Genomic DNA, 27,400 nt, shown 5'->3' with positions numbered 1-27,400 from the left:
GTCAGAAAAATATGAAGTCACATCATTGAAACATCTTCACACTTAGTCTTCATATCATCATGATGCATTTTCAGGATATGGAAAATGCAAACGATGTACACTTACAAAATTGAAATGGAAATATAAGTTCAATTTTAATGATCCATCTTCCACAATACCATCTCATTTGAACAATTTGAAATACATATTTTTTTTTTAATATATCATACAAATCACATGTTCAATTTTTTCTTTTACCAATTAAGACTAATTCACACTGAAGAAGACTGTTGATGCCTACTTGCTCTTTCGTGATTTAAAGGTTATTTTGAGTAATAATATGGGGTTCACAGTGCAAGTTATTTACAATCAATTGCAACTTATATTTAGGTCCCAATATTGATTGCAGTTGTTGAAATAAGTTGCAAATATGCAATTAATCATATAATAAATAAATATGATTAATTAATCATATAAGAGAATGTATTTATTGATTTGATATTGTTCAAATTTACCCATTTTAATTAATCACCCACAGATTTACATTTCAAATAAAAACTTGATTGCAAGTGTAACACCCTTTAGAATATAATAAAAATAATACATTTGACTGTTTTTTTTCAACTGCAAAACTGCATATCATTTCATTCACCATTCACTTATGGTTCTTCTGTGCTAGAGCCATAAAGATAGATTTCCTTTTAAATAACTTAGCCTTTATCACAGAGCTAGATTTATCTCAAAGAAGCACATAATCGCATGACATGCTAATTGTTTCTTGTAGTTGTTTCAAGAGTCCAGTATAAATCTTGCTCTAGTCTCCAATCTAGTCCCTAATCACTTGGTTGTCCTGGTTTGGGTTGTGGTAGTCTACCCTTCCTCATATCAGACTCCATTTGGTAATAGGACATCTCGTTGTATTGATAGTATTCAGGTACCTGATAACTCTCTCCTCCAGTGCTAGCTTTGGATGCTGCAGCTGGCTTAGAGGGTGTTGCAGTTTTGGACCCTGAAAAGTGATAAAGATATTGTCATAATACAAGCCACATATTTCAGTTCCACAACATTTGCTCTGGCAACAAAAGCTCCAATGGAAAATCAGCACGTTAAGCCAAACCTAAAACATAACTTTCTAAACTAAGTAAACCCTCATCCTTCACATTATTCTTGACCAAAGTCTTATTTTAATCCTAACTTTAACCCCTTGCCCTCTGAGATATTAAGAGCAAATGTCACAGGAGCATGTATCATGTCACCAATATTATTTCTCTAACACGCAATGTCAAATATTACTTCAACATAGGAAATTTTAAAAAATGCCTTATCAATTATATTTCTTGTACATGATTCATGGCAGGAATCACTTTCTTTACAGTAGTTTTATTTTGAAAGTTGAAATTCATGAAAAAGTGAATAAAAAATGAATAAAATGAAATAAAACACATTGACTCTTATAATAAAAAAAATCAACAATTTCAGGAAATGTTATCAGCAGTAGATGTAGAAATAGTACTGGATATGATTTTCTATAAAAAAAATTGAATACGCGGTAATAAATAAATATATATAAATTAAATAAAATAAAAACACATTGACACTTAAGAATCATATCGGTACTACATCAAGTGCTATCAGCAGTCTATGTAGAAAAAGTACTGGATAGGATTTTTTATCTAAAACAATTTTTTGTCTGAGAACAGTCTAAAACAATAAATATACTTTGAAGCATTTCATTTCATCCAGAATACATTCTGCACTGATGAGCTACTAAATTCACAATGTCATCAGCAGCAGAGGTAAAATGAAAAAAAAAAAAATAAATATGGAAAATGCCATGGAAATATCAAAACAGTTTTCCCGGTCAGGTACATAACTGACATAGCATTGCACCTGACACATTTGCAACGCCCATTGAAAGATGTTTTCTTCTACAATTTGAAAATTAAAAGTGGCTGCTGAAATAAGGTCATGTTTTAAAGGCAATTGGTCTAGATATGAAAGGTAATGATTGCTGTCAATTCAAAGAACACTCACCTTGTGCTGGCTTCTTATCTGCTGAAATTGTTGCAGTCACTGAAATAGACCTTACTGATGTGGTCTCTGAAACTGGTTTCACCTTTAAGAAACAATAAAGAAAGAATGGCATAAACCGAAGGCTAATGATTTGGTGGAATTTTCAATTTGATAACGCTTGTCTATTTTAGACTTTTAAAACCCTGCATTAAGTCTATCTTTGGGTCTAAATTCTACACTTCTTCACTGCATTTGATAGGCTTTAATTGTGCAATAGTTACATACTGCTTGACATGAGTATAAATTAGAAATTTTACCTCGGCAACTTGTCAAAGGCCAATTAATTCTTTGTCTTTCCCACATTCTATCACTAAGTTCTACTATCAAATATACTGCGGGCCCGCAGTTGTGCAATTCGCGTTTACAATTTTGGATTCGGCAGTGAATTAATACGTGTGAGGACTTGTAAACCGCTTCAAATCACAGATTTTGAGACCTTTACAAGAAAGGGCAAGGAGTCCCATGGTAAGTTTGTTCACTGTAGACAGTAAAGGTGCATGGCCAATATTGGAGACTCTCCAATAGGGGAGACAATCTTCCATATTGTAGACTTGTTTTGCAAAAGAAACAACACCAACGAAAGCATAATTTTTTCCAACCAAAATTTTGTCTCACTGAGGTCAGAAGTCCATTTGTTTGTGTGTAGATGACAACAAAAATCCTTATTAAAACAAAAGTAGACGGTGAATTTTCATAGTAGATAGGGAAAAGAGGTCATTTTTCATGAGGAATCTGCTTATCACATATTTATTTGCTGCCATGGTAATCCTTTTGCAGCAAATGTAAACAAAGGAAATTGGTCTCCTAAATGGGAGACTGTCTCTGAAATTGGATATCCAAATTCTGTACAAAAGTCTCTGGGGGGCGTTTCATGAAAGAACTTGTCGGACATTTTATCCGACAGTTACCATAGGAACAGTACCTCTCAGCCAATCAGAATCAAGGAAAGATGTCAGATCTGACAATTTGTCGGATGAAATTATTGATGAAACGCTCCCCTGATATTGGAGATAATCTCTCTCATAGGAGACAGTCTCCCATATTGGCTGTGCGCCTCTAGTGGTAGGATGGGGGGTTGGGTGTCCGGACAATATACTTTTGAAGCCTTTTTTTTTGTCTTTGGAATACACTAAAATATGAATTCAATAGTTGTAATCATCTCCATTTTGTTCTTTAGAATATTTCCTAACATTTTGTACTAAAAATTTATGAAACTTTGCTTGTAAATTTTTCCAAATGACTTTCTAAAATTGATCGTCCGGACACACAACCTGTCCGGACACACAACAACTGGGTATAGAGCATGCTTACCTTAAGTTATTGATTTAGTTTATACGTGGTACCCGTACTTTGTTTACCAAAAAGTGACACAGCTTGTCACTGGTTTTTGAGAGCGAGTTTTTATTGCCCAATGGTTCGGCCTTCGGGTAGGTGTAGCAGAGGGAAGCAGTAGTAAAGTGAAGTGGAGACTAGTACACCAATCATCGCCTCAGCCTGATAGTGATACAAGTGAATGTGATGACATTTGTCATTTGACACCATTATTATTTTCACCATTCAATCTGGATTCTAAATTATATATTAGATTAGGCTAGATCTACTACATTTGGAATTGTGATTTGTTGAGGCATCTTTTCTACTTCCACAATTTCAAATGTAAACATAATAAAGGCCAAACTAAAGTAAAAAAACAAACAAAGAGGCAACGTTCCAATTTCAGTGCGTGTTGTTAGCCTGCCTCGCCTCACTGCCTGATCGTTGAAGTTGACCAACACCATTCTCGACGTGTGGGCTTGCAACTTGCAATAAATTAGCGGCTAGGCTGCATCGCCATCAAGACTCAGTGCAGTGGTCATGTAAGTTTCAAGAAAAAAAGAAACCAGACATCTTCAAAGTTATCCTTTCCAATCTTACCATTTTCAGCCAGTATCTTGAAATGAGCCTGAGAGAACCTGCCATGATTTCCCGACAATTTGCCAGCCCAAGCCAAGGCAAGTAGAGCGTTGAATAGGAGCTGCGACGGTTGGGTGTATGGCCGTGGCAGGTGCGGTTAATGGTGGGATGGGGCGCCGGTCCGGGCTAGCGCTAGCTTGCGCCTGGCCCGGCCGGCCGCGAGCCCATACCGGTAATTGGCGGCTCTAGCAGCGCAGAAGTCAGATATATGTAGATCTACTCTAACTTTAGGCATTATTGATTGGGGATAAAACCAAAATGTATGCAAAGAAAATACACAATTGATTGACTCATGTCATGAACATGTAGCTCTTCTCTAACGTATCTCTAAATAATAAATATCTTATCTCTGTAATCAGTGAGATCAAATAGGCCCTACCCTTAAATTAAAATCTCTCCGAATCGGTGTTCTGAGAACAATTTTTATCACCATGTTATCTCATTAAAAAGTGTAAGACATATGATGGCTGTCCCTTAAGTCTGCTTAACAATTTGAAATAAAGATATAATATGGATTTCTTTATTTCACAAAATTTTTCAATTAATGAATAACTGTACCAAATATAGACTAGGCCTATGTCATAAAATTTTAAAGAAATGTGGGATTTTATTGGAAAAAACCTTGGGCAGTCATTTTCAGATTGAGAAAAAAATCAAGCGAAGTTTCATCAATTTTTAGCAATACAAAATATCAGCAAATAATATAGAGAACAAAATAGAAGATGAAAATACAACCATTGTATTCATATTTTTAGTGTAGGCCTATGCCTAATTGAAAACAGAAATGAAGGCTTCAAAAGTATTAAGTGTCTGGACACCCAACCCCCCCCCCCCCCCCATCCTACCCCATGTCTGCACACTCATTCACTTTGCACACGATTCATGCATTTTAATGAGAAAGACTATTTTTAGTCCGTCACATAAAATGACCAAAATTCATTATTTCCCACCATTTCAAGTCAGATTTTTTAATGAATATCAGTCTATGTCTTGCATGTGTAAAGTCTGTGTTCGTTGTGTATCTTCTTTTACTAGAAATGGGCAGGTACACCGTACACGTGTGCGCAGACTTGGGGGAACTTGCTATACCTATTTTAATCATTATCCAATGAGAAACACGCTTTTAATACGGTAGCTCTCTCATCTCACTCAGATGGAAATCCATTCCGACAGGAGGTGTGGAAAAGGAGTGAGATTGCGCCAATTTATTGACTTCAAATATGCTTGCATGTCTCTACAGAGATAAAAAAAAAATACAATACTCTCATCTTTTTTTGGTAGTCTATACTACATCACACCTTTCAAGCATCATTCAAAGACAATAGTAGTCAAGAAAAGTCTTATGAAATAATTTTTGATTGTACAGAAATAACGTTAAAGTTTTATTCTCAAGAGATATAATTTTTCTTCATTATTATGTCAACATTTGGAGATAATTCACCTAACTGATCGATATATTGATGAAATCAACGTCGCTGAGATAAAATAGCCCTAAGTCTCTATTTTATTATATTTTTTTCTTCAAAGTAACATGGGCGCAAGCACATCATCTACGCCGCAATGGTAAAATACGCGATTGGCAAGTCTAGGCAGGCATTGCTCTGTCACGTATCTGATAGATACACAACATACAATTTTTAATTTTATCTTAGAGATAAAATGTCATCTAAGAATACCAATTTCATTTCAAGACCAACTGGCCTTGTCTGACAAGGCCAGTTGGTCTGTTCACTCACTACTGAGACAAGTTGTCAGACTGGGCAGATCCAGGATTTTCCAAAGGGGGGGGGGCACATTTTCCTGGCTGAGGGAAAAGTTTTAATGCAAGAAGAAAAAAAGGGTCTTCACTTTCAAAGGGGGGGGGGGCACACTTGTGTTTTAACTGCATTTTTACATTACAAATTTTGATCAAGCCTCTCAAAAGGGGGAGCCCCCCCCCCCCCCCCCCCCGATCTGCTGAAAAGTATTTTGCAAAGCAATCCCCTAGCATTAATTACCGATACAGTTAGCAAAATTCTTTGTCATCAGGCAGGGCCCTGTCCACGGAGGATTATTCTATTGTTACTGGGGGTGCATGCTGAGTATCGTCACAGCACCTCAGTAACAATAGCAATTCTCCGTGGCCAGGTTCATGACATCAGGCCATACTAGTCACAACCTATGATGTAGGATAAAAGGCCATAACAAAATATGATTTTGATGTGCTCCTTATATCAGGCTATGAATCCCCATTCTTTCCTGTTCTTTATCCTTGTTCAGTTTGTAGCCGGAGACAACTACGTTTGAAATGATGCCTATACTTCCAACATCAGTGAAATATTTACCAGGACTGTGTAAAGAGAATGCACCCAGACGCTTCCCTTGGCCAAGACTATCCAGAATTATTTTGAGAAACTTTGCAAGCAACTTTTGGCATCGATCTCATCATGAACGCGTTTTTGGTTGTGACCTAATTGCATTGTGCAGGAATCCAGCCAGGATAAATTCTACTTTAGAAGGAATTTCACATTCCAACACACCACGATGTGTGTCTTTTACAAGGAACATCCAGACTTGTAAGCGTCATCACTTTCGCTTCATCCCCGAGTGTTGGACATCTTCAGGGGATAAGATAATCAGAGGGTCTAAAGAAAAGGGAGATTTTAGAGATAATCTTGATGCCTTGGTAGCTGAATCTATCAAAGAAGAAGACATGGGACAAAAAAACAATGATGAGGTAGATGATGAGGACGAGATATTTATCAGCCACTCAGGAAAGATGCTAATGTTTCCATGGCGACTGGTGAATACAAGTAGAGAAGGATGGTCAGATGGAGAGAGGAAGGACAGGAGAGAAGGTGAATACATATCCATCAGGTCACTAAAGTTAAAATACTCTAAAATCTATTTTGGAATATAAAGATTTTAGAAAACTTCTTCAGAACTTTGAATAAGTCAAATAAAACGGTGCATAGAAGACCTCACCCCTCCCACCCCATCGACACATACCGGTACTCGCACATGCCCTTAAATAAACAGTAATAATGTGAGGCTTTTGATTATAAAAAAAAATATTGGGAGAAGGAAGGTTATAAAATATTAAATGCTAGGAATGTTTCATGACCAGAAAATGAAAATTACCATTAATATTTGGCTATAGTTGTCATTTATTCTATTGTAAATTTGGTTTAATGACAAGGTCATACCTGCCATTTTAAATGTTCCACATCAGATTTTTCATCATATAGGTACATGTAATTTAAATGTTTTGTTATGATCATAAAGAAATAAATCTAATGTTTTCGTTTTGTCTTTAGATAAAACCAAGTATCCCTCTGTGACTGGTATACTGCAAAAGACGATGTCTCCTGACAGTGCAGTAGCTCTTCTTAGGTGGGAAAGATTCATGATCAAGAAGATGGGATTACCTGCTTTTCTGAAGTATAAGAAAGGTAAAAATTGGCAATGAGTTTAGGGTAGTGTCCGTCCCTCACTTTGACTGGACTGGACAAAACTCTCACATATGATATCAAAGATATACTGTAGGGCAGCAACTCGGGATTCATATGAAGTTTCATATATTTTAAACATACAAGTGGGCAACAAGAGCATGTTTCAAAAGGTTAGCAATGACAAGTTTTCTTTATTAGGTGGTCTGTCTATGACAGATCACCTCTTAATTTCGTCAGAATTTTCTTAATTTTATTTATTTATTTATTTATTTATTTTTACGGATTTTCTTGTCGCCAAGTTATCTCAAAATGGACTTGGTCAATTTCATTGAATTTCATGTCATCTATAGGATCTGTCATGGACACGTGCAGAGAAGCTTTTCAAGGTCATCAGGTCATGATGACGTCATCTAGGCGCCATTTTGTAAAATCACAGAGTTATGCCATTATCAATCATATCTCCATTATCAATTATCAAAAATCAATTAAATTAACATCACATCAACTTCAGGTCAAAGGTCATCAGGTCATGTCATCAAAGGTCACCTGGAGGTCACGACGCACGCGTACGCGCGCGTCAAAATTTCAAAATGCTCAAAATCACTTTTTGACCAAAGTAGAGTACGTTTCAGGTCATTTTAAGCATTTCAAAATTTTGCGCGCGCTTCCGCGCGTAACGCCTTAACGCAACGCAGAAACACCGTTTTTTTTACATCTTTGCATTGATAATAAAATTCTGAACAATTTGATACCTTGATCAACCTTCTACGACCATTAATGACGAAATTAACACCCGTTGAAGTTTGCAGCACGTGTGCGCGCGAGCTCTCACTATAGGCCATATATGGGCAAAAACATGCCTATTCAAAATTTACTGTAGCTCTTTAAATAGTCCGTTGACCCCCAATTTTTTTTTCATATATCGATAGAGTATGAGTTGTAGATTTGATTTCATGTCACCATTGTCCCTCAATTTGATCATGACGTCATCAAAATGGCGCCTAAACTAAAAATTTCATTTTTTCAAAAATGACGTCATCAAATTTATGCAAATTTGGTTGTAACTTCTCGAATATAGATCGATTTTCGCCCAAATTTCGATATGGTGTAGTTTAGAATGTACTCTTTATGCTCAGTGAACATGAATTTTCGTTTTTGAGAAACGCGTCATTGCGTAAAACAGCGATGAATAGAGGCATGTCATTTTTCCTCATTTTGCATGTAATCTCTATGGGACATGACTTTTTCTCAAAACTAGATTCGACATTCCTCTATTTCGTGAGCCATATCTCCATTTTATCTTGTCGGTTTTCCCTGAGCTTTTAGTATGTTGTAGCTGAGATTCTAAGCTTTCGTAAGTGTGCCCTCCACTTTTGATCAGATGCCGGGATCATGCCCGTATTTCGCTTGCAAAATTGGAATTGTAATTCTCAAATTTGCTTACGTGTAAAGTCTATGGGAAATATGCTAGCTCAATCGGTTAGGCGTCAGACTTGCATCTCATTCAATCATGCGGGCAGGGGTTCGAGTCCGCGGGTGAACATGATTTTTTTTTTTTTTTTTTTTTTTTACTATCTTGCGCATGATCAATTATAACAATTCTAATAATTAATAGCTAAAATATTGCAAAATAAAACAGATTATAATTACTTTTTTTCGTATTATATCTATCTAATCATATCCGTCCATCCGCTATCTGTTATAAATCTATCTATCCATATATATGTCTATCTGTCTATCTACCTACTTTGTATATGTATCTGTCTATCTATCTCTCTGTCTAATATAACATATCTATCTGTTTAGATATGTATATCTATCTATCGTTCTATATATCCATCAATCTATCTGCCTGTCTCTATCTATCTTTATATATGTATGTCTGTCTGGCTATCTATCTATATCAATCTATTTGTCTCTATCTATCTATCTATTTATCTATCTATATGTCTGTCTGTCTATGTTTTATTAATATAACCACCTATCATTTATCTCTCAATCGATCACTTGATCCATCCATCGCTCCATCCATCACTCCATCCATCTATATATATAATCATCTATCTTGTATGTATCTGTTTGAAGATGTATGTCTGACGACTGTCATCACCACATCAATAATCACATTTAGCAATGGTCAAAACTTATTCTTAGGTTGTCTACGATCAAGATTATCAATGTATCTAAATTATTCATTTCATACATTAGCCGACATTGAATGACAAATCATGACAGACCACCTAATTCGTCCGCATGACGAATTAAATTCTAGTTCTCAATCTGTTTTTCCCCTTGTAGTAACAATTAGTGACTAATTCTTCTCAGCTAATCAAAAGCAAAGATCTCACTGAGATCTTCAGTGCAGACGAATGGTCCCCATATCTGTGGTCAGGCCTCAGGCATTTGTTAACAGCAAGATGTTTGCTTTATAATTAGTGCGAAAGATACATCACAAGATGTATCACAATGGAACATACGCTACTTGGTTCCCTATATTCTTAGATTGATTTTATTGAAATTGTAACATAACATAATATGACAAGTAGAACCAGTTTGTTTTTTACGTTAGAATTATTTATGATCTTTTGTATCTGACAGAGATGTTCAGTGAGGGACATCAACTCCATGCAAACATTGGACACGTCATACTCAACAATCCTGAAAAGGTAGCCATTGATAAGAATATTGAAGGTGAGTGTGTTTTTACTGGCTTGCATATTTCACCAAAGTATGATATATCATACAACTCATGAATATTTTTTTTATCTCAGAATTCCTCAACAGTCTAGTGAAAGTGTTCAAAGCAGTGGAAGTGCAATAATACTATGAAAATGATAACAGGGTTTTAGAATTCAAGGAAAATTATTAGCAATATTCATGTAAGATTGTAGATAAGATTGTTTATTACAAGATACTCAAATTCAAAAATTTGATTGTTACCGAATAAAAACTCAAAATCAAATTGAGGACCGAAGTGATGACATCACAATTTTGTTTTAAATTTCAGATATGACCTCACGAAGACATAATTAGCCCCATTATAAAAGTCAATATATTATTGGCCTTGTTCATAACAGTGACCTCACACTTTGGTAATCTGATTCAAACTGATATTTTAACAATAATTCCAGATTAAAAGAATATTTTCTCTTTGTAATTTTTGTTTGTGATTTGATATTATTAGCCTACATTCTTGTAGATTTCAAGCTATTTGATTCACCAAAAAGCATATCTACTAGGTGTTTGTCAAACATTATTCATTTTATTTTTTACTTTACTTTGTTCCTTTCCCCCTCCCTATCCCTGCCCATTTTTTCCTCTTTTCCCTGCATCCTCAACATCTCCATCTTCCTTATTTCTCCTATATGCTATCTAGGCTACTGGAATAGCATCAAGGAGCGACTTCCAGAGCTTGTCTCAGACTCTCCCATCATAGAATGTCACACAAAGCACCCGTATCTTGGTTACCACGGTTATGCTGACTGCATCACAGAGTACAGGTGAGATGTTTGTATGGTATCACTTTGAGTGTCATGGTGTAGTGGTACCGACTGTCTTCTATCAGAGTCGTGTATTTGCAACCCACTGTGGTACTAAATTGTGCCATTGCAAGAGTCCTATCATCAATGGAGTTTTGTGTGTGTGTGCAACAGGGCCTTGCATTGCCAATATTTTCTCTTTGGTAGAGAGAATTGTACTTTTATTTGACTCAACACTCGACCCAGTTTCTGCTAGTTTACTAAGTCATTCTCTCTGTTTTTTTCTGGTTTTTTTCAGAGGGATGCCTTGTCTTGTTGAATTCAAGACATCTAGGAAGCCTAAGAAGAGTCTAGCCAAGTGCTTTGATAGCCCCGTACAGGTTGCAGCCTACCTCGGAGCATTCAACTTTGACTCATTTCATCAGTTTCAGGTAATGTCCATATGTTTAAAAGAATATTTGATTACTAAAGATCACAAAAACAACAGAGTATACCAATGTGAGTGAATGTGTGTTAGAGGTTTACATTCACATGGTTTCTATCACTCTTATTTTTTGTAGTGGAAGAGTCTTGCTGACAGAAAGTATGTGTACTCTTTAACCAAGCAACTTTCCAATAGAAGCAATTGGCACTTTTCCTTTGTTTGCTTTGTCAGAGCTGCCAACCAGTACTGATTTTCAGTATTTAGTGCTGAAAAATGAGAAGAATACTGATGGTTTTGTGCAAAATACTGATTTCTGTAGTTTCAGTCTTATTTGTTGTGCTATGGTATTCTTTGAAAATACTGGTTTTCAGCATTTAAAATACTGAAATGTTCGTGTTCAGGTTTGCAGCTCTGCTTTGTCTTTATCTTCTTTCATTCATTTGATCTTGATAAGTGTGAGCCAAAAGCCAACAAGTTTACTGAGAGTGTCTGTACTGTGTAGATCTTAAGGTGTTTTCGTCAGGGTCTATTACTTCAAGAATTCATTATCAATTGTATTTTTGTATGGATGTAGTTGACAATAAAGCAGAACCCACCCTTTCAGATTCCACTAGTTAAAAGACAGAAAAATAATCAAATGTTTCATTTGTTCATGGCACAGATAAATCAAGCACTTCTGGTGATAACCTACAAAGATGGCTCCCCAGCCGACCTCCATGTCATGACCTCTGACCTCTGTGACCTTTACTGGAAGAAATGGTTGAGGAGACTTCAAGAATACAGGGAAATAGAAAGCAGACAAACAGCTGCAGAGCATTAGATTGGTATTGTGTTTGAACATTCATCATTAACTGGGCATGGTGACTTCTATTTGAACATCATCATTAACTGGGCACCAGAGCTACCAAGTCTCACGCATTATGCGTGAGACTCAAGCATTTTTTACTCTTGTTCATCCCCTCAAATCTCTGTCTCACGCAACTATCACAGCCTATCCCCATATACATTGTACACAATGTCTGTGATCTCACTCAGATTCACAGAAAATCTCACGCATGGCTGGTCTTTGAACTTGGCATCTCTGGGGCACGGTGACTTCTATTTGAACATCATCATTAAATGGACACGGTGACTTCTATTTGAACATTCATCATTAACTGGGCACGGTGGCTCAGTGGTAGAGCGTTCATCCAGAGATTGTGTGAAGGTTCCATCCTCCACCATGCTCGTCATACCAAAGTAGTGTGAACTTCTCCCATCTAGCTAGGTACTCAGCATATTACATGTAGATTTTATAGAGTAAGATAACCAATAATGTCATGCATATTACATGTAGATTTGATAAAGGGTAAGATAATAAACAATGTCATGCAGGTATAAATGTAACAGTTTCATAACTGAAGTAGCTATGATATCCTGGCGAAATAAACATTGTATTATACTTAAACAAGGTGCGAGATCATCATTAGGATCGATACTATTGTACAATGTGCCTCAGTTTATCAACAGAAGAAAATCAGGGTGGTTGACAGTGTTTTGGGAAGGGGGAGGGGTGCTGTCCTGAAAACAAGTCAACTAGTATTCCTTAGTGAATCATTCATCATTACTTTTTATACAAAACTCATTCACATGTAGCTGAGAACTTGCACCAAACTTGCCTGACTTATCAATACAATTCTAAGTACTGTTAATCATCAAGAGGTTATTGCCTAGTTCTATGTCCAATGCACAAGACGTCCTAGGCCCATGCTACCTTCCCAACAAGCTCTTTTTCATTTCTGCATTACCGCTAATTGGTGAATTCAAGAACAAGGTCCATTAAGTTTAAGCACTTCATTTTGCAGATATTCATGTATGCTTTCTATTGATTTTTTTTTTCATTGTTACTCACATGATGCAACACTTTTGACAAGTGTCATCCACACACAACGATCTTCTGGAGTTTACTTGAAGACATATCTTTGAATTAAAATTTCAACCAGTTATTAAGTGAAAGAAGGTGGAAGGGGGTGAAAAATCAAGATATACAATATGTACTTGGTCAATAATGAATCTTGTTTTGTTATTCGTTGAATTTTGTAATTTGTCAAGTAGGAATTTTAAGCCCTTCATCACTATTGAAATATATTTTGAGTTATATGGAATGTTTGTACTATAAATGATGAGCCATGCTGACAACGTGATGTAGTAGGTTTGAACAAATAATTTAATTGACAATAGAAATTATGTAGAGGGATATTTATAGTACCGACACGAAAAAAAAGTCACAATGAAAAGGGGGTGTTACACAAAATTTGCAATCAATTTCACATCAGTTTTTTGTTCCAAAAGTATGTTACAAAAGTGATGTCCTGCAATTGATTTCTTATTGATTTTCGTTTGCTTCTTTGCAACAGAAAAAACGAATTGATTAGCTTTAGTTAATCCACCTATTACAAATTTGGAAAAAAAGATAATGCAATCAATTGCAAATATATTTCCTTAAACACCCCCTAACAAAACAAATGATAGAATGTCTTAATTAGAAAAGGCAGTACATATACATCCATATCCAGTACTATGATCAGTGAACAAAGTTGAATGAATTATAATATCTAATGTAATACCACATGAATGTGATGCAAGCTGAAATATATTTGGGATTAAAAATGTGGTAAAATGCATCTTCTTTGTGTTAGTTTTGTTCTGTTACAAGTATAAAATAATTTGATTTTTTTTATGCATTTAAATTTGAAAATAAGCCTGAATCAAGTTTATAAGCCAATGCACATTATTTTCCAAAATGACATTTTTCTTTTATATTCATTATAAAAGGCACTTGACATCATATCATTTTACTGAACACCCTGTACTGTGGTGCATTTGTTTGCTTGGATGCATTAGCATATTAACTTTCATTTGGCCATGTTTATACCAACCATTAAGAGCACTTTCTTGCTGTTCTTTGAATTTCATTAAGAAGCACAATTGAAACCAGAGCAATTTGCAGGGGCATGTTTGTAACTTCAAGGGAACTTTGCAGAAAAAGTTGTTTGAACATAGTTCAAAAAATCAATCCCAAATATAATTTTTTGATAAGATGAAAATCATGTAGAAAAAAGTCATAAGCCTCAGTATATTTCTTGGCTTGAACACAAAAATATTGCACGAGATTGATTTGATATTTTTTTTCAAAGATTTTTTAAAAAGCTGACAAAATAGTAAACCTTTGCCAGAAAATTAATTATCCCTATCTGCCATTGATATCCTTCATGAATTAAAGAACAGTGAATCACAACTTAAAACTATGAGCTCACTTCCAAAAGGTACTAGATCCATTTCTGATAAATACTGAGGTATTCATATCTATTATTCAATTAGGCATTCATCTTTGAAAAAGAGTTTCAAACTTGAATATCTGACGATGTTAAAAAAAAAACACTTCCTAAATTCATTCTTCCATTGAAGCCAGTAGTCAATTTAGTAAATGATGCATTTTCTCTGAAGCATTATTAAAATATGGATATAATACTTTTTGGAACTAAACTTTTCAAATAATTTTTTTTTACCCCTGACATGTCTGATGCATAGATATTCAAAAGGCACATGTATTCACAAAAGATTTCATACAATCACCATACAACTAAATTCATTCAAGTTGTTCACCTTTGTTGACAAGGTTACTTTTATTGCCAAGGCTACACTATTAAATACTAGAACAATATTGCACTTTCACAAATAAAATAAACACACACTAGATACAAATATGTACAGATTATACATAAAACTGCTGGGGCAACAAAATATAAACAAAAAATTCTTGAGTAGCAAACCGTTCAAATCTTTGCCTTTGGCATAAAATAGTGGCCTAATTTTTTGAGATATAGGTGAAATTTGGATACAAAACCACACAAGGCATTTTTTGTTTTGGCAATTACAAGCCTTGCCTAACATAAGAAGTTTGCATAAACCAAAGTAAATAACTTATATCTCCGATATCTTTCTACCTTTAACACTGCACTCCACTACTTAATAGCCCCAGCTGTAAGAAAGGAATTCAAACCAAGTGGGGGGGGGGGTGTCACAGAGAGTGAAGTCTAAATAAAAGAAAAGCTCAAATGCCAATGTGCACCTTATTGATTATTACACAGAGGCGTACAGATCCAGAGCATATTACCAACACTACATGTACCATGCATTGTATACTACACACACAGCTGAAAATTTAGGTATGATTTTTAGTCAGACTTAAATCTCTGTGAAACATCCTCCAGGTTTGAAACAAGCATCTAAATAATGTTCCAAAAAGACATTTTGATGGACCTTGGATTCTTCTGAAAGATCAAAGGCTGACTATCTTAAGCTTCCATTGGAGTAGATTACAATTTTCTGGCACCAGACTTAGTGAAATGTACTGAAAAAAATGTGTCGTCTAATTGCATCTTTAGGGGTCAGCCAAGTGTCATGCCGCACTAAACATTGCTTTGCTTGCTTCAGGGAATGTGAGATAATCATTTTACCACATGAGGAGATGGATTCCACACACAACATGACAAACAGTTATTGGTCGTAAACTGGATTCCACTCTGGATGATGGACAACACCCGTTACTTGGTAAACACTCTAATTGTGTCCAATTCTTCCATGATAGCTGATGTTAGAAGACAGTTTACTGCTTTTCTAGAGTTCTTCGGGTACAGTCTGATTGAGAAGGTTGGGCTGACTTTGTAGCTCTGTCTTTCTTCCTGCTTGCGTTGTGAGGTTGGTGCGTGAGTCTAGGTATTCTCTCAGGACGGTAGGTGGGCGTGGGACTGTGGTTGGTCGACTACCCTGACTGGTATCTAAATGTAAAATTAAACGAATACATTTAGACAAATATAATATTAAAATATTAATTTCAATTAAGTCATTATCAGGGTGTTATCGTCAAAATGGTCATTAGCATTCTGACCACCACTATCACCATTTCAATCATCGTTGTCATGGTTGTCTTCTTCATTATCACCATCATCAGCAGCATTAGCGTCATCATTGCCATCAGCATCATGATCGTCATCATCATTCATTAGACTGCCATGATGCCATCAACGTCACCACAATCACCATTATCATAACCAAAATCACCATCAAGATCATATCATCACAATCATAATTAAAATCATCATCAACCATATAATCATCTTAAATCTTAATCATCATCATCATTTCATCATCCTCTTCACAATTATCATCACGTTTACATCACAAACACCACCTTCACTTCACCCATCTCTCTTCATTAAATACTCACTGTGTCTTCCAATCCACAGAGAGATGCCTTGCCTGTCAATAGTCTTCCCGCCCTTCACAGCATCATCATCACCATCATCATCCACATCATTGTCAACATCGTCATCCACATCATAATAATCTCTCATCACCAACAGCACTAGTATACTCACTTGGAGGTCTTCTTTCAGCGACTGTCTCTAGGAGAGAGGCCAGCATCAGTATCTCCTGCTGGAGTTTGTCCGTGATGTCTGATACCACCTGCTCCCGACGGTCAGCACGGCGACAGAGATCGGTGATATCATCCAGGAACACCTGATCTCGCTTGGCAAACTCATCCTGCAGGGCCTTGTCCTTCTCCCAACCTACTTCTAGGTGTCCTGCACAGAAATGAAGAAGATACATAAGGTCACACTGACATGATATCAGCAATAGTTTCATCCATCAGAGTAAAACAAAGGGTAACTTAGCTTGCAGAAACAACATTCACCTTTCAGTACCCTGGGCTCCGTAACACAAAGCCTAGCAATTGATCAAGGAAGAAATATTTGTGAATGATTTCAATGAAACTAATGTACAATAAATAACACCAAACAGTTTTATTGTTATCAGGACATCTTCATGCAAAGTCATATTATCATTGTGGTCATCTTGATATCTTCACATCAATCAAAACTGCCAGCATATTATGGAAGCAGCATATTGGAATGGCACAAGCTTTATTTGGACTTGACACAACACTTATGTTACTAAAAGTGCATTATATACTCGAAATATACAAATTGTATAGAAAACTCATCACATGATTTATTTTTAACTCGTAATGACATCAAGAGTCATATTGAATAATATCAAAAAATTGTTTGCTCATTCTATAATTGTGCATCAGCTTTTAACCAAAATTACTGGTTTGCAATTAAATTGTCTCTTGCCCCAGCAATGATATTTGATGCCTCATTTCCCAATAGCTTTGTACGCAAAAAAGTTGCTTAAAGGGGAATCCAGCCTTGGCCATAACATGTTATGTTGGGAAGGAGAAAAATAAATTAAACAGAATGGTGAAAGTTTGAAAGAAATCGGACAAGCAATAAGAAAGTTATAGCTGCTTTAAAATTGAGATCACTAATACTATGTATATTTCAAATTGGCAACTGGGTAAGTAAATTATGACAAGGGGCAAGGACAACTTTCCCATAGGCCATGTACTTTATTATCAGGGATTTGTGGTTTTCTCCTAAGTACCCATTCCCCTGGGGCAGTAATCTAAATATAACCCAGGTAGTATATTGTAGTATGTCCTCATGAAAGAAAAATATAATTTGAAATAAAACTTTTGGGAAAAATGGCATTTTAGCCATAATATGTATTGGAGTACATGGAAGAGTAGTCCTTGCCTTACATCACTATGACATCCCATATGCGGCCAATTTGAAGTCTCCATGGGTATAGTGATTACCAATATTTACAACTTTTAAAAATTCATAACTTTCTTGTTGTTTGTCCAATATTGTTCAAACTTTCACATATCAACTTGTCTGATTTTTCTTTTCCTTATAAAAACAAGTTTTTAGTTGGGTTGGATTCCCCTTTAACTTTGTCAATGCTACGTCTGAATGACCCCATAGAAGGTAGTGAACCAAAAGAGTAATAAACCCACCTCTTTGTGAAATGACAAGATGTTTTAGGCTCTCCTCCAGACTGCTATGTCTTGATATCTGCTCTTCAATTGAAACACACTCCTTCTTCATCTTCTCAATAGCCTGCATTCAACAACATCATACAAACATTCAATAATAGGTCTCAAAGCCCGTACAAGAACAAAATAACTAATACTAGTATTTTGTTATATAGTGCCTAATACTCGCTTTAAATGAAACTCCAAATTGAAACAGGCAATGTGGCTTTAAATGTCATGTTTATGAGTACAGCATTCAACATGTTTTGTACACAAAATGTCTTTTTGTGACTTGACATGTTTTAAATGAATTTGATATATCGTACATCAGGAGACAAGCTGTACCTTGACAGACAATGAGGAAGATATCAAGTCTTGTGAGCAAACAGTTGTACTCCTAACCCCAGCACTTAGAAGCAACATCGCCAATTTGAGAACCACCAAAGAAATTAAATTGAGAGTTCTCTAACTTTCATTACATTCTCATTTCATAATGTTTGATAGATGTTTCTTCTATTTGCTCCTCTCTACCTTTTCTTCCATTAAAGGATTAAATTCACCATTTAGATATAGCATTTCAATAACTTCATTTAATTTCATGATTTCTGTATCATTCTCTCTATATTGTATGTATAATTTATTATCGTAATGGTGTTTAGTTTCTTTGTCGTTAGTTTACTGATATCTTGTACATGAATATTCTTCTTTTAATTTTTCTTAGTGCTTTGAAACATCTGTATAAAGCGCATATTTTTTTTGTACATTATTATTATTATTATTATTATTAAGAAACTTCTCAACCAACCAAGCTGACAGAAAATTAACATTTTGAATGAAAGGTGCTTAAAAATAAACCATCTTGCTTTTCTGGGAGATATCAATCACTTACCCCAGTGAATTTGACATTCTCTTCAGTGACTGCCTTGAGTTTACGTCCAGCATGAAAGATGTTTTCTTCTAGCTCTTGTAACTCTCTACCTTGTTCTTTCATCCTTCCCAGTGCGGCTGAACGTTGCTGTTTTAGCAAGTGTCTCAATGCCACCTGGAGGAATCAAATTGATTATTTTCCCTTGAATTTGGCAATCAAGAGTAAATTTAATGAAGATTAAAACCTCCAACATGCTATTCAATTACTTAATCTATTAAAGGAGTCATCATCTTTCAATGTTTTTAACAAATTCATGCCCTTACAATTGATGTGGACATCACCATCGTCATCATCACCCTAGGATAATTGAATGAGAAGTTTTTACAAAATGACTGTAAATGGATTTTACTTTTCAATTATATTGCAAAGGAAACATTCTGAGGAAGAGAAATTTGACGACCTATGTAAGGTTTGATATGGAAACAGGTTCATATGGGAGTATTTCATGAAGAGTCCTCTCATAGCTTTTGAACTGAAAACTTTTGGAAGATACTTTATTCATAGCATCTGATTGGTTTAGAGCAAATTTGTCAGTGAAAATCAATGATAAGATGCTTCATGAAAGGCTCCCCAAATCACAATCTCAACAAAACCTAATTTAATGAAGAAGAGTAAGGCAGAATTGCTTGTTCTGCTTGTTTGTTAACTGTATTCCATAAAATCTCTCCCCAAAAAATGTATGAAGGAACTTAACTTTATTGTCAACTTGCAGTACGTTATACAACAGTGACATTGGCAATCTAATCATTGAATTATTACATTGTAATCATTATCAAACCCTTACCTCACCACATAAGGGATGTACATATTAAGATTAGGAAGTGTTATTTTAGTAAACTATCTATGGGAATCAATGAAAAGATATATTAGAATAGATTAAGAAAGCAGTTATGGTTTAAGTCTGTAAAGAAATGGATCAAAATCTACTACTACCATTACAAATACAGTTAAACATGCATTGTATATAAAACTGATTCTATTTCTTTAATTATGTTAGTAAAACACTGCAATCACACAAAACTTGCCAAAATGGTTAGTTCTAAACATAGCGATAAACAATGCAAAAAAAAAACATGCAAAGGGGTGACTAGTCACATGACATGAACTAAGATGACAATAATGATAATTATCAGACCTATGATTATGCAGCATACACCCTGGCTTTAGCAGAGCATCTGCGATTTTATATCAAATGATACATGTATCATATGCTCTGTAAATTCACGTTTTTCTAAATTTAAATAACTGACAAATAATGCAGAGTCACTAAAATAAAAAACAAAGATGTACGTTCTCAATCAAATTTTATACCCTCAATAACTCAACATAGAACCGATAACATAAATGAATCAGATGAATATAACAAATATCAGCAGTCAAATGAAGTAACATCATAAATAGAGAATATCTTCACTGAAAGATTTCATGCATAACAAAGATAAAAAATAAACATGCTTCTGGGGGTATTTCATGAAGAGCTTATAGTCTGACTAAAATTGTCAACATGAACATGATATTCAACACATAATCTCATTGATTAATACATAGTAGAGCATGCCCCCACATGCCCTGCAATGTGGTGGTTTAACTGGGAAATTATGTGCAATTTTTTAGTCAGATTTAAATCTTTGTGAATCACCCCAGATGTCAATCAATACATGGCTTTCATGTATTTACAAACAGTTATCACTACAAGACTAGGAGAGCATTGCCATAAATTCCAGTCAATTATCCTAACGTACAGGCACATCTACAATGAAATTGTGAAATTTACTATGGATAACACAACTTCTATTTCACTTGCTATTCATTCAATTATTCCTAATTTACCTGTCATGTGTACATGAATTAGATTCACATTCCTAGAACTTGAAGGGAAAACCCTGAAAAGGGTATAAAGGCCATGATTTTTTTTTTATTTTTGTGTTCATACATACATGTATACACCAAATTACTGAGGCACAATATCCCCAAATATAATATAGCACTCTTCCCAAATATGTAGTGACAGCTGTAATATGGTACACAAACCATTGACTACATTTGACTCTACCAACATTGTAAAAGTAAATTAAAAAAGAATTTGAGTAAATATAACATGCAATAGTATAGAATTTCACTACTGTACTAAATGCGTATTGAAATTTGTGCATTTACATGCCCATAAATCTAATAACATGTAATTTTCAAAATGAAACAATAGATGAACAGTTGATATCATGGAGGAGAAAGAATGGACCACAACTCCTTAAGTGATTTATACATATCTTTGACTTTCTTTGATAATGCAAAATATTTGATTTTACAGACCACTGAGTAGATGATGATCCAGCTATTAAAGGCCCATGTCATGTTAAAATGTGTGATTTTAATTACTACTTTTTCATAGGTATTAAAATTGTATAAAATAAGCAATTTGTAATATTAAAAAGGTAATTGTCCATCCTTTGCTTCCATGACAACAAAACTTTGGGAACATAAAAAGTCTTCAAAACAAAGTTTTTCAAAATGTTTTTGGAACATTTTGAAAAAAAGTTTTGAGTCTGCTGGGAAGGTGCTATATGCATGCAGAAAAATAACATTTTCAAATGAACATTGTGAATTATAGACTAGCTACAGAAACTATGAACTTAACATAGAGGAATAGATCAAACTACAGCTCTACTCTGAAATACCTTTGAGAGACTCTTAAAGGTTTTATTTCTGGTCTCATCCTCTGATGTGAAGAAAGATTCTCCGATGGGAGGAAGTTCAGGTAGTTTTTCTTTGACCTATGTAAGGGATAAAATCTAATAGCTATTCCAACCACAATATCAAAAGGAATATCTCTAGAGATACAGTTGAACAAAGGAATATTGCACATAAAAAGCATAATAAAATATTCTTGTGTGATTTGCAAAGGTATTGATGTGCAATGTATGTTGGTTTTGTTTTACATGATGACAACATTTGAAGAACTAAGAAACATAAAAATGTAAATTATTGCTTTAGAAATGAAAGAAATATGAATAACAGAGACTATTAAATGTAAATGAAAAAGCAGTTGAAGAAATGTTTTATCTAAAAAGTTTAAAAGATATTCAGTTATTGTCATTTATTAAGATAATGTTTCATCATTACTATTAAACATATTGATAAAAATATATAACTGGTTGGATTCAACATAAAATGTCAATCAGCCATATAATTTGTTACATTTTGTTACCTTAAAAAAAATTGTCTTTGTAATGATTTACATTTGTATTATTTTCATTATTTTGGCAATGATTGATTCTTATTACTTGAAATTACGAAGGGCTACCAACAATTGGGTATCATACATATATATATATTTTGTACAGTCCCAAATATATTAAGAAATTGTATTTCTGCTTTATGCAATGCAAGTAGAAATTTGTAAAGAAAGGGAAGATTGATTTTGTCTTCCAATAAAACTTGAATTGAAAAAAATGAAATAAAAAAACAAACAGCAAACAGATGAATATTTCAAAAAACCTAATGACTTATTTCTTCCAAAGACATGCCTTAAAGGGGAATGAAACCTTTGGAACAAATAGGCTTGTGTAGAAACAGAAAAATCAAAGGATAAGAATAAAGAAAGTTTGAGAAAAATCGGACAACTAATGAGAAATTTATGAGCATTTGAATATTGCAATCACTAATGCTATGGAGATCCTCCCATTGGCAATGCGACAAGGATGTGTGATGTCACTGATGAACAACTTTCCCTTTGGTGGACTATAAAATACCCTCAAAATGTCTCTTTTTGCTTTTTCTTATGATGATACATTTTTTAATCCATGATGAATTCTTAAAAAATATGTATTACATGCCCTCATGTAGAAAGAACACATGATCTATGGATAGATGTGATAAAAGAGGCAATTCAAGTGAAATATATACTAAAGTAATGGGGAGAGTTGTTCACAAGTGACATCACACATCTTTGTCGCATTGCCAATTTGCTATCTCCATAGCATTAGTGATCGCAATATTCAAATGCTCATAACTTTCTCAATATTTGTCTGATTTTTCTCAAACTTTTTTTTATCTGTTTCTTTGATTCTTCTGTTTTCACAGAAGCTATCTTGTTCCAATGGTTTCATTCTCCTTTAAACAATTTTACAAAGCTCTCTGTAAATAAGTTAGTTGTTTGTAATGTTACCCATAAGTTTACAAACAACTGGAATGTCAAGTGCAAAGATGGTTAGCTCAAATAATTTCATGACATATCAGCAAAATAGTATGCCAAGTAAATTGAGTTTTATTAAAGCAAAAAATATAAACTTAAAAAATGTATTTTAACATGGGGGCAGTTCCATAAAATAGTAAACCTTTTGGTCAAAATTTCAAAATCCTACAAACAAAACAAATTAGGTATCACATGAAAGCTAAGAAACTGAAATGTATAAATCTGAAAGAAATAATTTCAAACAATGTATTGTTTCATTTTGACAAGGCATTGAAATCACCATAGCAACAAAACAGAATTTTACTTATTTTCAAAGGTCAAGTTTGCAACAAATTTTAAACCTTTTATAAGCTCTGAAATAATTAAAGTTGGATGTTGTCCAAGTTGTTATTATGTCAGGTTTCTAAAAAATAAGTTAGGTTTTTTCTATTTTTCTTAAACCGAATATATTAAAAGCAGGCACTTTCAAATGTACGTCCGACCCCTATTCACATACACTTTTTTCTTACAAGCAAAACAAAAGCAGATAAATTTTCCCAAAGTCAGATGCAAAGCAAGCTTGGTTTGTTTAATATACATGTATACACCAGAAGGTAGCTCACCACTAGTCCTGGATTTCAAGTTAAGTGGGGGTCGGACGTACAACTTTTTTGTACGTCCGACCCCCTGTACGTCCGACCCCTTTGAAACATTTTTTTTATGAAGTTATCTTTCACTGCTCAGATGTTTTTTGCAAAAGTTTAATATTAACATCTTTTACTCACATCAATCTTTCAAAATTGAATACAAATTTCAATCTAGTTTAAAATGACCTTTTTTGTATTTCTTAACCCAACAAATACTGGGGGCAAAATTCACCTTCCATCTTTAACATTTTGCATGATAGTTCTTTAACACACCTTGATATCGCTGTATAGTTTTATTGGTTTTTTCTTTGAAGTCTTGCACAAGTTTTGAGACAAATTTCACAAAGAATACCTCACATTTTTGACAACATGTAGATTTTTAAATGATGATATCATCTTCAAGAAATGGTGATTTATTTGTGTATTGTGTGCATATTCAATGGAAACTGCCTTCCTTCATCTCAAATTATCACATACATGTAACTTAATGAATTTAGTGGTAATTATGACTGAATAATAGCCTGCAGAAAATTAAAAAAGAAAATAAAAATTAAAAACCTACAAATACATGAGAAATTTAATAAACAAAGAAGTTCCATATAAAAGTAGAAATTGCCCCTTCCCCTCAATCTCAGGTACAGCAATTGCCCCTCTATGAGAAATAGATCTGCCCATTTGCTATAATGATACATGGATGTCTAGACTATTCTACTTTTGCCTATAGGGGTGTAAGTTAAGAAAATGTGAAGGGTTATTCATTTAATTTTGACTTGTTCTCATTTCTTTATTTCTGCATCAACCTTGTTCAAACTTGGTACGAATGATCCTTGGTTGATACCATGCGTGTGTTGATGAGGTTAAAGGTCATCTAGGGGTCAAAAGGTCAAAAGATAGGAGGCCATTTAGTCATTTTCTGACAGATTTTGTTTAGATCAATTTTTTTGTTTGCATCAATATTGTTCAAACTTGAAATACAAAATCAGAGGGTAATAAAATATTTTTGTTGATGAAGATAATTTCTAAGGTTATTTAGGGGTCAAAAGGTCACTTTTGCTCATTTTGTTATTCAAGATCAATTGTTCAAGCTTTCTAGGGGTCAAAAGTTAACTTTTGATACCGGTAGTTTTTTTTTTTTTTTTGGAACAAATTATCAGTGGGTAGTACCACATATTTGTTTAAGAGGATGGAGAGGTCAAATGTCATCTAGGTGTAAAAATGTCAAATGACATATTTCTGCATTAATTTTGCCCAAACTTGGAACAAAACGATCAGTGGGAAAAATTACATGTGTTCTTGAGGATGGAGAGATCAAAGGTCATCTAGGGGTCAAAAGGTCATATTGCATGTTTTTTTATTGCAACATCAGGGAAGACTCATGGTTCGTAAATCGTAACCCACCTTGTAAAAACAAAGTTTGTAACAGAACAAGTTTTTTCAATGTTGAAGAAATTCTTTGTCATGTCTTTTGCAAACCATTAAAAAATACATTTTACTTGAAGTTTAACAGTATCCTGCATTGTGTGAATAGTTGAGTTGTTTCATTATTGATGTGATCTAAAAATGTAGATATCAAAATGGAAACAGTTTAAACCCACTGACTCATTTGTAATAGATATGAGGTGCATTTTGCTTGACTGTAAGAAAATCAGTATGGGGGTCGGACGTACACTGTCTGAATGCATGTCAACTTTAATCAAGCATAATTCTTCACCAGCATCAGATTCATTTGTTAATTCCATCTTATGTGAAAGACAACTAACCAAACAGTATGTGTATTAAAAAAATCCAGTTTAGAATGTCCATGTTTTGTGTAACTGATCTTCAAAGGGGGTCGGATGTACGTGTGCAAATATTTTGCACAATGTACGTCCGACCCCTTCAAATTGTACGTCCGACCCCAAATAGATCAGCCTGTAACTAAAACAAGGCAATGCCTATCAATTTCTTTGCTTCATTTCTTTTAAGATTCATCCTTTAGCTAACAGCTCATATTAGAATTTTAGTACCTGCAACACAAAAATCACAGAGATTTTGACATGAAATCTAAAAGCATAAAACCTGCTTTCGTCTGATGTACGTCCGACCCCTCACATTTTTGCCCATATTTTCTATTCTTCATATTGCAGCCTGGTCCTGTCATGGTGTAATGATAACCTAGGTCATATGTTATGATATACTAAAATAAATAAAACACTGCTATCAAATTAAAGGAGATACAGCTCTTAAATGTGTCCGAATGTACGTCCGACCTTTATGGAATGACCCATGGGTAAAATGTTCATCATTATCTGCACAGTTACATTTCTGCTAATGCGGATGAGGCACAGATTTGTATGAACCACATTCCCATTGTTCATAAGACAGCTTTGTGAACTAGTCTCAAATATGTAAAATTTCTATTGTAGGGTCATAATCCTTATTTCATCCCTCCAGTCACTGCACCATTATGGAGATGAATTAACAAAAATAAGAAGACCCAAGATAATCATATCAATCACAAACAATGTAGGCTCATCTTAATTATATAATTAGATATGCTCTTAGAGCATGAATGGGAAATAAATTTGTGTCCCGTTGTTAAATTATCTGGTTACCACACAGGTTATCAGTTTATTTGCATCAACAATATGACCAAATGAAGATAAATTGCTTAATTACCTTGTAAAAGATTTAAGCTCCAATTCACGACCCATACAGATATCTTTAGCCAAGTTAAATATATTATGAAGAATAAGGGATTGCTTTACTTTAAATAAGACATATATCTAGGCATGATGTCACAACATAAATTCTCCCTTCTTATTAGAATTATACTATGAACCTTTTTAATCCTGTTGATTTCCATTTTAGTACATGCATGTTACAGCAAATTGGTAATACTGCATTTTTATGATACATTCAAAGGCAATGATCATTATTTCATTAGCATTTACCAACCCCCTCTTTCTCTCTCATAATGTTTCATTCTTTTTGCTCTATTCAATGTTCTAATTTATGGCACAAAAGTTTAAATGGCAAATGTACGTGTATATTTACAACTAAAATTATTGAGTGTTATCATAATACACCATATTCAGAAACTACAATTACAAGTTTAAAATTATCCATATGATACCAGTAGGTTTAATAATTAGTTATCTCTTACACATTTTATTTCAAGGATGGGGGAAATTAATGGGGGACAATGGTGCATTTGGTGCAGCAAGCGTGAGAGATTATCAATGATTATGAGAACTAAATAAGACGGAAATATCCTCCACCTTGGGTGGTAACGCAAAAAGTGCCTTGTCCTGTGCATCAGCCAATCACCATGAAGCGTTCAATTCAAACAAAAACAAAAAGAAAAGGCAAAAAAAAAGACAAATTGGGAACATGATGCAAATAAGGAATTTC

The 27,400-nt window shown here is 34.4% G+C and overlaps 3 protein-coding genes across 5 annotated transcripts in view; 1 reads left to right on the top strand and 2 right to left on the bottom strand.

The window, feature by feature from the left end:
• Window positions 1–115: 115 nt before the first annotated feature.
• LOC121419073 lies at window positions 116–4,095 on the bottom strand. Its single transcript, XM_041613368.1, has 3 exons — window positions 3,967–4,095; window positions 2,014–2,095; window positions 116–988 (listed from the first exon to the last, which is right to left on the bottom strand). The coding sequence occupies exons 1-3, from the start codon at window positions 4,009–4,011 to the stop codon at window positions 813–815; spliced, it is 303 nt and encodes a 100-aa protein (XP_041469302.1). The 5' UTR covers window positions 4,012–4,095; the 3' UTR covers window positions 116–812.
• On the top strand, window positions 3,808–12,893 carry LOC121419072 (mitochondrial genome maintenance exonuclease 1-like). 3 transcript variants are annotated; one of them, XM_041613366.1, is made up of 8 exons: window positions 3,808–3,908; window positions 6,265–6,842; window positions 7,302–7,436; window positions 10,035–10,127; window positions 10,813–10,936; window positions 11,214–11,346; window positions 12,001–12,178; window positions 12,217–12,311. In XM_041613366.1, exons 2-7 carry the CDS (start codon window positions 6,293–6,295, stop codon window positions 12,157–12,159), a joined length of 1,194 nt encoding a protein of 397 aa, XP_041469300.1. In that variant the 5' UTR covers window positions 3,808–3,908; window positions 6,265–6,292; the 3' UTR covers window positions 12,160–12,178; window positions 12,217–12,311. The 3 variants fall into 3 exon arrangements, with proteins under 3 accessions (XP_041469300.1, XP_041469299.1, XP_041469301.1); XM_041613365.1 differs by lacking the exon at window positions 3,808–3,908 and adding an exon at window positions 5,516–5,584 and having other exon boundaries at window positions 12,001–12,893; XM_041613367.1 differs by lacking the exon at window positions 3,808–3,908 and having other exon boundaries at window positions 6,721–6,861; window positions 12,001–12,893.
• A 3,101-nt stretch (window positions 12,894–15,994) lies between these two features.
• Window positions 15,995–27,400, bottom strand: part of LOC121418112 (centromere-associated protein E-like) — a 38,592-nt gene continuing 27,186 nt past the window's right edge. Inside the window, exons 20-24 of the mRNA XM_041611816.1 lie at window positions 21,865–21,960; window positions 19,151–19,303; window positions 18,244–18,346; window positions 16,760–16,966; window positions 15,995–16,159 (exon numbers count right to left, since the gene is read on the bottom strand). Of these exons, the coding sequence (XP_041467750.1) occupies window positions 15,999–16,159; window positions 16,760–16,966; window positions 18,244–18,346; window positions 19,151–19,303; window positions 21,865–21,960 (720 nt within the window). The 3' untranslated portion in view covers window positions 15,995–15,998. The remainder of the gene's footprint in view (window positions 16,160–16,759; window positions 16,967–18,243; window positions 18,347–19,150; window positions 19,304–21,864; window positions 21,961–27,400) is intronic.

The sequence above is a fragment of the Lytechinus variegatus genome, chromosome 7, assembly GCF_018143015.1.
Source record: "Lytechinus variegatus isolate NC3 chromosome 7, Lvar_3.0, whole genome shotgun sequence".
In the NCBI taxonomy this organism is placed as follows: domain Eukaryota; kingdom Metazoa; phylum Echinodermata; class Echinoidea; order Temnopleuroida; family Toxopneustidae; genus Lytechinus; species Lytechinus variegatus.
This window is presented reverse-complemented; position numbering and strand designations above follow the sequence as displayed.

Coding starts and splice junctions, on each gene's coding strand:
- LOC121419073 (XM_041613368.1), bottom strand. CDS start 4,011: ATGGCAGGTTCTCTCAGGCTCATTTCAAGATACTGGCTGAAAATG. Junction 2,096..3,966: donor CAAGATACTGGCTGAAAATG/GTAAGATTGGAA, acceptor TGTTTCTTAAAG/GTGAAACCAGTTTCAGAGAC. Junction 989..2,013: donor AGATAAGAAGCCAGCACAAG/GTGAGTGTTCTT, acceptor ATCACTTTTCAG/GGTCCAAAACTGCAACACCC.
- LOC121419072 (XM_041613365.1), top strand. CDS start 6,293: ATGATGCCTATACTTCCAACATCAGTGAAATATTTACCAGGACTGTGT. Junction 10,128..10,812: donor CATTGATAAGAATATTGAAG/GTGAGTGTGTTT, acceptor TATGCTATCTAG/GCTACTGGAATAGCATCAAG. Junction 11,347..12,000: donor ACTCATTTCATCAGTTTCAG/GTAATGTCCATA, acceptor TTCATGGCACAG/ATAAATCAAGCACTTCTGGT.